Genomic DNA, 10,289 nt, shown 5'->3' with positions numbered 1-10,289 from the left:
GTTTAATATTTTTAATTCTAAATTCGGAACATTATTTATTCCTATTAAATTGTACTTATAGTTTTAGCTCACTTGTCCATTAATAAAGTTGTTTTCTATCTTTCAGCTTTTTAAAATCTAACCATCTATATTTATTCCTGTGTTTTATATATATACATATATCTTCAAAATATATCTATGCATATTAATATATAGTGTTTAAAAAACCACCTTATAACTCAGTGACATGTGTTTGCAAGTCAGCTAGACAGTTCAGATCTTGGCTAGGCTCATCCATGCATGTGCATTTAGCTCTGAGGTTGAAGAGAGCTCTGTCAATCTTGGCTGGACTGTCACATGTTTACGGTAATGTTTCTATGCTTGTCTAGAGTAGCCTCTGCTGGGACAGCTGGATTGTTCTCCATATGGTCACTTATCCTCTGGCAGTCTATCCAGGGGTTATTCACTTGGTAATAGCAAGGTTCATGAGAGAGTAGAGACTTGCAAACTCTCTTGATGCCTGGGCTCACAGTTGGCCTACCATCTTTTTCACCTCATTCACTTGGCCAGGGGAACATCTCCAGGCCAACCCAGATACAAAAAGTGGGACATGGACTCCTCATTATGAGAAAAGAATCAAAGTCATATTGTAAATGGGATAGCTGTAGGAGGAATAAAGTATAACAGTCATTTTTGCAGTCTACCATACTATCTAGTGAATTATCATACATAGTATATGTTTTTCTCAGATTTGATGTATTTGCTTTCATTCAAATTATTTGCTTAAAAATGGTACAGAACTCTTTTAAATTTATTTTTGCATTATTAGCTTCCTTGTTTGCAATTCATTTCCCACAGCCTTTTGATTTTTCTTCAGCAGTCTTTCATTATATGAAATAACTTTGATATATCAGGTTTGGAAATTTTCATTTTCCTTTTTTTTTTCTTGTTTTTGTATTTTTCAGATAACTTGGTAAAATGTTAAATGAAACTATTGCAATACTTTAATAAACACCTAAAAAGAAATTTACTAAATGCTGTCTGTGTTTTTATTCATCCACAGCACAATTATTAATACATGTTTCTCTTCCAGAAATATCTGGGATGCTAGTTTAGTTGTGGAAAGAGTATTCAAGAGTGGCAACAGAGAGATCACTGCAGTAAGTGTGTTGTATAATGGTATTCCATTATTTGTATGTAACCAGTTTATGTTATTAATGGATAAGTTTATTATTTCACATTTCTTAATGTTATAAACAAATGCAGTGATTATTCTTTTATATATGTTTGTGTACTTGTCCAATAAACTGTTGGGTTAAGTCTCAGCTCTGTCACTTATTAAATGATGAATAAATTTCTTAACATTTCGAGCCTGATACCTCACTATAAAATGAGAATAGTAATATATCCCCCTCATAAGGTTTTTGTGAGGGTTAAATAAAGTCCTAACACTTAATATTGCTCAGAGCTACTATTTAAATATTTTGCTTATATACTCCAAAACTCAGTGGACCCAGTGCTAGTTTCTGTGCATTGGAGTATTTTCTAGAGTACTTTTAAGAAAATATTTTGTAGAAGTATGTATTAATCATAAATTCAGGTAGTAAAATTTTTAATGTGAAATGTGAATGCAATTTATTTTAAGTTTTGTCTTTTTAAAATGAAACGATACCAAATATCTTTTCAATGTTGATACTCTTTTCAAGTTCACATTTCTAAGAATAAGCCTGGATTTACTTAACACAGTATATGATTCCATTTATATGAAGTTCAAGAACAGGCTAAACAAATCTATACTGATGAAAATAAGAAAAGCAGTACCTGGGAGATAGAATGACTAATGACTAAAAAGAAGCATTAGGGAACTTTTCTTGGATGTTAGAAATATTCCATATTGTGATCTGAGTGGTAACTCTATTAAAATGTAAAAAGTTAACAAGATGTTTGCTTAAGATTTGTGTGTTTACTGTCTGTAAATTATATATAAATCAAACCAGAGGAGAAGGGGAGGGATATGGGTATCTAGCCCTTTGTTCTGGTCACCAAGTATGAATTGATGTAAGAAATACTTTACTGTTTATGAAGATAGGGTACTTCAAAATTAAAACTTTATATTTAATTATAGGTATACAGAGCATGTTTTTCACATATACACTGTTTTTAGACTTGAAAATACTTCCTTTCTTACAGATTGAAAGTAGTGTTCCCTCCCAACTCCTGGAGTCAGTGCTACAAGAGCTAAAAGGCTTGCAAGAATTTCTAGATAGAAACTCCCAATTTGCAGGAGGGCCATTAGGAAATCCAAAGTAAGAATAAGTGGGATTTATTTACTCATTTATTTCCTTTTCTTTTTTTTTTTTTTCTTTTTTGCTGAGATATAATTTACATATTATAAAATTCATCCTTATAAAATACATAGTTTAGTGGTTTTTAGTATAGTCACAGGTTATGCAGTCATCACCACTGTCTAATTTCAGAACATTTTCATTACACCAAAAAGGAACCCTGTAACCATTAGCAATCATTCCCTGTCTTAGTTCATGCCAGAGTAACAAAAATACCGTGGACTGGCCTAAATAGCAAGCATTTATTTCTCACAGTTCTAGAGGCTGGAAGTTTGAGATCAGGATGCCAGCATGGTCAGGTTCTGGTGAGAACCCACTTCTGGTTTACAGAGGGCTGCTTTCGTTCTGTGTCATTATAAGGCAGAGAGAAAATGAGAGAGCAAGCTCTCTGGTGCCTTCTTATAGGGTTATTAATCTCTCACCGGGGCTCTACCTTCATGACCTCATCTAAACCTAATTAGCTCCCAAAGGCCCCACTTCTAAATATCATTTTGGGGTTAGGGCTTCAACATATGAATTTGGCGGGACACAAACATTCAGTCCATAGCACTCTCTGGCTCCCCTCTCTCAGTTCCTGGCAGCCACTAATCTATCTGCTGTATGAATCTGCCATATTCTGGATCTTTTATATAGGTGCAAATATACAATATGTGGCTTTTTGTTTTTGACTTCTTTCCCTTGGCGTAGTATTTTCAAGGTTCCCTTGTAGTCGTTTCGTTTGTCAGTTCATCAGTTGAACAGATCTTCAGATACATTTTCTTCTTAAATTTTAATGTTGCAGAAAAAAATGCATTGCCTTTCTGATTTTTTTTCCTCTGTGTCTTGTGCTTACTTTGAAATTTTTATGCTTTTTTTTCTTGTATTACTAAAATTCAGAAATTACATCATGTCTTTAAGTATGTTTTCTTTCAGTGGGAATTGAGAATAAAATGTGTTCAATGAGCATTTAGACCTAAAGACTTAAACTTTGATATATTTCTTTTATTACTTTTTATTTGCACCATTGCCTCTTTTCTGTTCTCTTTGGAGAATCACATTGACTCTCCTGAATCTAGCCTTAGTTCTCTTTTCTTCCATAATTTTCTTCCCTCCCTTCTTTCTCTCCTTCCTTCCTTTCTTGCTATGTGTGTTATGTAGATTGCAGAATTCCTAGAGTTGATGTTCTCAGTCATTTTACTCTATTTTAAACTAGCATCTGTTCAGTTTCTCTGATAAATTTTTTTCTGGCCATTATATTTTTAATTGCAAGAGCTTTTATTTTCTGATTTTTCCTTTTTCATGGCAACTAGCACTTGTAATATGAATCCCAAATCTCCGTGAGAATACAACTGGAGTTGTTTTTCAAGTTTTTCCATTTTTCTTGACATTAGTTATTTCGGGGCTATTGGTTTCAACTGCCTAATATTTTTCTTTTCCAAGCTAGCAAATATATTTGGTGGTATTTTTCTGGCTCTATTTATAAATTAATATTTTTATTTATCAGCCGTTGTGGTCAGTGTTCAGTAGCAGACCGTCATGTAAGTGAAGCCCTTGTGAAGCTCACAGGGTTAGTTTTGACCCAGAATATGGTAAAATGCTGAAATTAGGTCAACAGATAGATTTTTCCCTTAGTGTAAGGTACAGTTTCTCTCAAGTGAGTTGGGAGACTGTAGTGGTATCAACACCCTACAATATTTAATGTAGCTCCAGAGGAAATCTGGGCCTGATGGAAGGGACAGCCCGATGAGATTTGATGCTTATTTTGTTTATTCTTTGCTACCTGGCTCTTTGCATCCTTTAATAATTGTATCTTAGGGAAATTTATACGCAGTTAGAGCTTGAAATTGCAAACATTGAAATAAAGGACTTATAACAACAATGGGGCACCACAGTGGATTTCATTTATATGAAATATTTAGTAAAGGCAAATTTATAGACACAGAAAGTAGATGAATAGTTGCTTATGGTAGAGGTGGGAGAAAGGGAGAAATGGAGATTGACTGCTAATTGTGGGAGGAGGGGTATGTTCTAAAATTAGATTGTGGTGATAATTGCACAACCCTATATGAATATGTTTTAAAAAATTAATTTGTAAATTTTAAATGTTGGATTGTATGACATATTAATTATAGCTTAATAAAGTTGTGAAAGATAAATACACGTTCTGGAATTTCTGTTTCAGTACTACTGCCAAAGTACAGCAGAGGCTGATAGGATTCATGCGTCCCGAAAATGGAAATACCCAGCAAATGCAACAGGAGCTGCAGAGGAAGTTTCATGGTAAGTTATTGCTTCCGATCAGTTAAATGTACATGACCCCAGAAAAGAGTTTTATTAGTTGAACAGAAAACAATGAACATCTTAATAAGATCAGTTTGTGGTAACAAATGTTTTTATTAAAATATCATCACTGTGATTGGGAAAAGTAGAACAATATGGATGTCATGTATTTCCATAACTTTTAGCCTATACATTTTTTCCCTTCCTCAATCAGAAAACATGATATACACCTTTTTAAATGAGTTTTTAATTATAAAATATGTATAACATAAAATTTACCATTTTAACTGTTTTTAAGTGTACATTTCAGTGGTATTTAGTACTTTCATATTTTGCAAACATTAACACTATCTGTAGAACTTTTCCCATCTTCCCAAACTGAAACTCTGTATCCATTAAGTGTTAGCTCCCCTTTTTATTCTGCCCCCAGACCCTAACAGTCCCGTTCTTTTTTTTTTTCTGTGTCTGAATTTTACTACTGCAGTTACCTCCTGTAAGTGAAATCATACAGTATTTGTCTTTTTGTAATTGGCTTAGTTTATTCAGCATAATGTCTTCAAAGTTTATTTGTGCATGTTGGAATTGCTTTATTAAGACTGATTAATATTCCATTATGTATATATGCCACATTTTGTTTTTCCATTCATCCTAGTAGACACTGGGATTGGTTCCACCTTTTGGCTATTGTGAATAGTCTTGCTATGAACATGGTATACAATTATAAATTTGAGTCCCTGCTTTCAATTCTTTTGTTATATACCCAGAAGTGAAATTGCTGGATTACATGGTAATTTGATTCTTAAATTTTTGAGAAAATGACATATTGTTTTTCATACCAGTTGCACCATTTTACATTTCTACCAGTAATTCACAAATGGTTCCAATTTCTCTACATCACCAGTTATTTTTCAGTTTTTTTTTTTTTTTAATCCATTATAATGGGTATGAAGTGGTATCTTGTGGTCTAGTTTGCATTTTACTAATGATGAGTGACACATCTATAGAGTTAAAAATGTGAATCAAGTTTTTGGTTGTATTTTTGCTATTATAAATAATAACTAAGGAAAGAGTAAAGGAACTAAAAAGTTCATATAATCAATCATTCCAGATATGAACTGGATAATAAATTATTGGTTAAATTTTGCCTGTCATTTAATTTTTTAAAGTCTTTTGTCTTCTATTTTTTGAGGCAGTTATTCTGGCTGATAGAACTTGGCTAATTAAGGCTCAGTCATTTACTTTGATCCCAAGGTACTTTCTTCCTGCTGGCTCTAGTTTTCTGTTACCATTTTGTAAATTCTTCAGTACTGCTAATGGTACTTCAGTAAGGCCTTAAGCCTGACAATACCAAGCATTAGTTGTAAGGAATTATACAAATGGGAGCATTCAAATTGCTGGCAGTATACGCTGAAATGACCATTTTGTAGAGCAGTTTGGTAATATCTAGTGAAAGCTGAGGATGCATATATACCAAAGCCAGCAGTTTCACTTCTAGGTATATAACCTAGAACAGTCTTTATCAGACATTTTTTTCCCCACAGTAAGAAATACATTTTATATTATAACACATGTTTAAAAGCATGCACACACAACTAAAATAAAATTTTAGAAAATGACTATACCTGTGTTATACTCTAATATTTCTTTTTTTATTCTATTTTATTTCTTCTTTAAGAAAAATAAAAGCTGACCGAATTGATTTTATGATTCATCAGAGCATCTTAATCTAGGGTTTAAGAAACTCGATCCTAGAGAGACTTAACTGCACTTTCCAGGAGATCTTTTTTAAGGATATTCATTGCATTATTGTTTCAGTAGGAAAACCGAACAAAATATAAATGTTCTTTGGACAATGGACCTAATTGTAGTATACTTACATAATGAACACTAAGCAATCAAAATAAATGTACTAGGTTTATATTTATCAATATGGGTAGCCCGCAAAAATATAATTAAATATAAAAAGCAATGGTGTACATTGTTTAAAAACAAATATTTTTATTGTTTATGTGTACACACACAATGTACACTGTGTGTATGTGTGTGTGTGTGTGTGATGAGCAGATAAAAACACAAATTCAACAACTCATGATCATGGTTGCCTGTGATGGGAGAGAGAACAATGAGGAATTCAACCTTAACTAGTAGTTTTTATTTGAGATAAATTATTGTTTTACTTGCAATAGAATAACCTATGTCACTTTATAAAACTTTATTAATTGTATTTTGCAATTAGAGGCTCAACTGAGTGAAAAGATTTCACTTCAGGCAATCCAGCAATTGGTTCGAAAATCATACCAGGCTCTGGCTTTATGGAAACTTCTTTGTGAACATCAATTCACTGTCATTGTAGGAGAACTTCAGAAGGTAGGATTTTTTTTTCTCTTTAAGTTCATACTGTTAATACTATGCTTAGTTTGTTTTATTTTGTGTGAGCTTTAATCTTACACATCAATTTAGGAGGAGATTATTTTGGGAAGCACTTAAGTCATGGTAAAGTTAGTATGTTATAGAAAGATTACACTAAAGATCGAGGGATTCACTTTGTCGGAGCCACAACTTTTTATAGTACATGAGAACTTTAGAAGGCATGTGAATGAAATCTTACTTTACTAAAAATATTTTTTTAAAACAGTAGATTGTAACCTTTATTTGGGCCACAGATCCCTTTGGGAAACCGATCAAACTGTCTTTCCCCACCCTCAAAGAATGCATACAAACAAAACCACAAAATTTTTGCATGTGATTTTAAGTTCACAAATCTTAATTCAACATTCCTACTTTAAAGAAAGATGTTTACCATGTGGGAAATAAATGTTTCTTGTTTATCTTGCAGTTCTCATTTGAATCCTTTTTAATGAAAATGATAATTTGCATTCATCTAAATATTAGACAAGTTATTTGGGGCAAATGTATTTCTTCCTATTAATTGTGAACATTTCTAAACATACACAAAAATAGAGCCAGTACTACAACTAGTCCCCATATATATTTGTCTTCAACATTTCAATTTTTTACCAACTTTGCTTAATCTATCTTTTTTTCTTTCCTGAATTATTTTAAAGTAGATCCAGATATCACATCATTGCACTCCTACATACTTTAGTATGTATGTCTTAAAAAAGATAGACATTTCTCTGAATAACGTCATTATTACACTCAGCAGCATTAACAGTAATTCTTTGGTAGCATCTAAAATAATGAATTTCTCTGATTGTCCTAAAAATAGCTTTTTAGGACAGATTGGTTCATTCATATCACAATCTAAAGAATTGTTTCACTTATTGAATTTGATTCTCTTAAATCTCTTTCAGTTTAGAGTAGTTTTCTCTTTTATTTCCTTGCTATTGCCTTGTAGACATTGGGTCATCAACCTTGTGGAATGCCCAACATTTTGAGGTTGTCTTTACCTTCCTTGCAGTAAACTTGTTCCTTTATTTCCTGCATTTTTTGTAAAATGGGGTTTAAATCTACGGAAGCTTGCTTGAAGTTCAAGTACATTTATTTAAGGAAGAATTAAAATATTTCATAGGTAGTAGTTTGTGTGTCATACTATATTAGGTGACACAAAAGGTTTGATTGTCCCACCTTTAGTGATACTAAAATTGATTGCTAGATTCAAATGGTAAATCCAGTCCTGCCATTGTGAAATTCTCCATCAGACTTTCATCATCCATTGATGATCATTGAATGAGTTATTTCATTTAGAATTACCGAATGGTAATTTTCTAAATCTGACATCTTCTATATTAACTGCAATTCTATAAAACATAATTTTCCCTTAGTGCTATTTGGTTACCCTGAAATGTTTAATTCTTGACTTTTAAGTACAATTTTCAAAGTTAAAAGGCATTTCCTTAGTTCTTTTCAATAATGTCCAAAGAGTTGTTTTGTTAGTGGTTTTATTTCTTTGAAATATATACTTAAAAAAAAAAAAATACAACCTAATATGTTTAATTATGAAAACTTTTTCATGCCAGGTAGAATAAATGTTATGGGGTAATAAACATAAATTTAGGTAAAATTTTAGCCTGTGCCTCTTTTTTGTGACCCATCTTCAAAGCTTCATTCCTTGCATCACAAATTTTGTGCTCAAGGAATGCAAATTAAATATTAGTTCAAAAATTTGAACAATTATATATTTGCTGAAATTTAGAAAAAATAATCAAATCACTAAACAGAATGTTTTACTCTAGTTTTAATCACCTCAGTAATTTAGAACTCAATTTAACAAGGAGATTTGTTCAAAATGAAATTAAACTTTAACATTAGGAGGCCCCGAGTAACAGAACTGACATTATTTAGGAAAAAGAAATATAAGCCCAAGATTTTTTTCGATGTAGCTAGATAATTGTTCTTTCCTGGTTATAACTGAAATCAAGACCTGGCTCTAATTTTGGCTCTGCCTGGGCTTTACTTTCCTCATTTGTAAAGTGATAGCTTTGGACTGGACATACTGTGGCTTCTTTTCCAGTTCTGTATGATTCTGTGAAAGTTTTAAAAAATGTATTAGTTTGTATAGTTTTAGTATATTTTCTCTTTCTAATTATAAAGTATTAATGTTTTGGTTATATTAAAAATTTTATTTTTTGCGGAAATATGATATTTCTATATATTCGATAGAAGGAAAGATTCTTTTTTATACTCCTAGGAATTTCAAGAGCAGTTGAAAATCACCACCTTTAAAGATCTGGTAATCCGGGACAAAGAACTGACTGGGGCATTAATTGCTTCTCTTATCAACTGCTACATCAGAGATAATGCTGCTGTTGATGGCATTAGTTTACACTTACAGGATATCTGTCCGCTTCTGTATAGTACTGATGATGCAGTTTGTTCTAAGGTATGATGCTTTGTTACCTATTTCAGTGTTTCTTACAGGAGGTTTTGTGGTATGATGAACAGCACACTAGAATTGGAATCAGGAACCATGTTTTACTTAATATAGGACCTTGATAGATTTCTTAACTTCTCCTAGCCTCAGAATCCTATTCTTTGTAAGAATTGGGTTGGAATACATGATTTCTTAAAATACATATATATTTAAGGTTTTCATAAAGAATCTTTGATAGTATTTCTAGGCCATATTTAAAAAGACGATGCTTAAATATGTCTTTCCTTAGAAAGTAAGGAAAATCACTAAAACCTAAAGTAAGTCTATAATAAATTAGAGTTAATTGGGCAATTTTTATTGATCCTTTCCTACAGGTGGAAAAATTTTAAAAAATCAGTATCACATGGACTGCCTGCTGACCAGTAATGTATTGACTAGGCAAGAGATTTACCAGTCAGAAGCTATCTTGCTTAACATATTTGTGAGAGGAATTAAGAATAGCTAGGATTTTTTGGTCAAAAACTTTTCTGCCTAAAATTAAGAAGAAGTAAGTTTGTAGTGTTGTTTTTATTATTGATTATAATTAACTAGACATAAATTTAGACATAGACTAAAACTTATATTGATAGCATCATCTATATGCTTGATTTTATATCTTTTTAAGTTCTTGTCTTCTCTACTTCTAGGCAAATGAGCTTCTCCAGCGTTCTCGGCAAGTTCAAAATAAGATTGAAAAGGAAAGAATGTTAAGGGAATCCTTAAAGGAGTATCAAAAAATCAGCAATCAAGTTGATCTTTCGAATGTTTGTGCTCAGTACAGACAGGGTGAGAAACAAAATGTTCTTATATCTTCTTAAATAAGGAGACGAATT

At 32.0% G+C, this 10,289-nt stretch overlaps 1 protein-coding gene across 1 annotated transcript in view; it reads left to right on the top strand.

The window, feature by feature from the left end:
• Positions 1 to 10,289, top strand: part of NUP155 (nucleoporin 155) — a gene marked incomplete at its 5' end in the record, with an annotated part of 42,145 nt that overhangs the window by 16,664 nt on the left and 15,192 nt on the right. Inside the window, 6 exons of the mRNA XM_011382976.2 lie at positions 1,073 to 1,139; positions 2,170 to 2,285; positions 4,486 to 4,583; positions 6,820 to 6,950; positions 9,235 to 9,426; positions 10,104 to 10,242. Of these exons, the coding sequence (XP_011381278.1) occupies positions 1,073 to 1,139; positions 2,170 to 2,285; positions 4,486 to 4,583; positions 6,820 to 6,950; positions 9,235 to 9,426; positions 10,104 to 10,242 (743 nt within the window). The remainder of the gene's footprint in view (positions 1 to 1,072; positions 1,140 to 2,169; positions 2,286 to 4,485; positions 4,584 to 6,819; positions 6,951 to 9,234; positions 9,427 to 10,103; positions 10,243 to 10,289) is intronic.

The sequence above is a fragment of the Pteropus vampyrus genome, unplaced genomic scaffold (genome assembly GCF_000151845.1).
Source record: "Pteropus vampyrus isolate Shadow unplaced genomic scaffold, Pvam_2.0 Scaffold498, whole genome shotgun sequence".
NCBI classification, from domain to species: domain Eukaryota; kingdom Metazoa; phylum Chordata; class Mammalia; order Chiroptera; family Pteropodidae; genus Pteropus; species Pteropus vampyrus.
The sequence above is the reverse complement of the archived record's forward strand: the minus strand, read 5'-3'. Positions and strand labels throughout refer to the sequence as shown.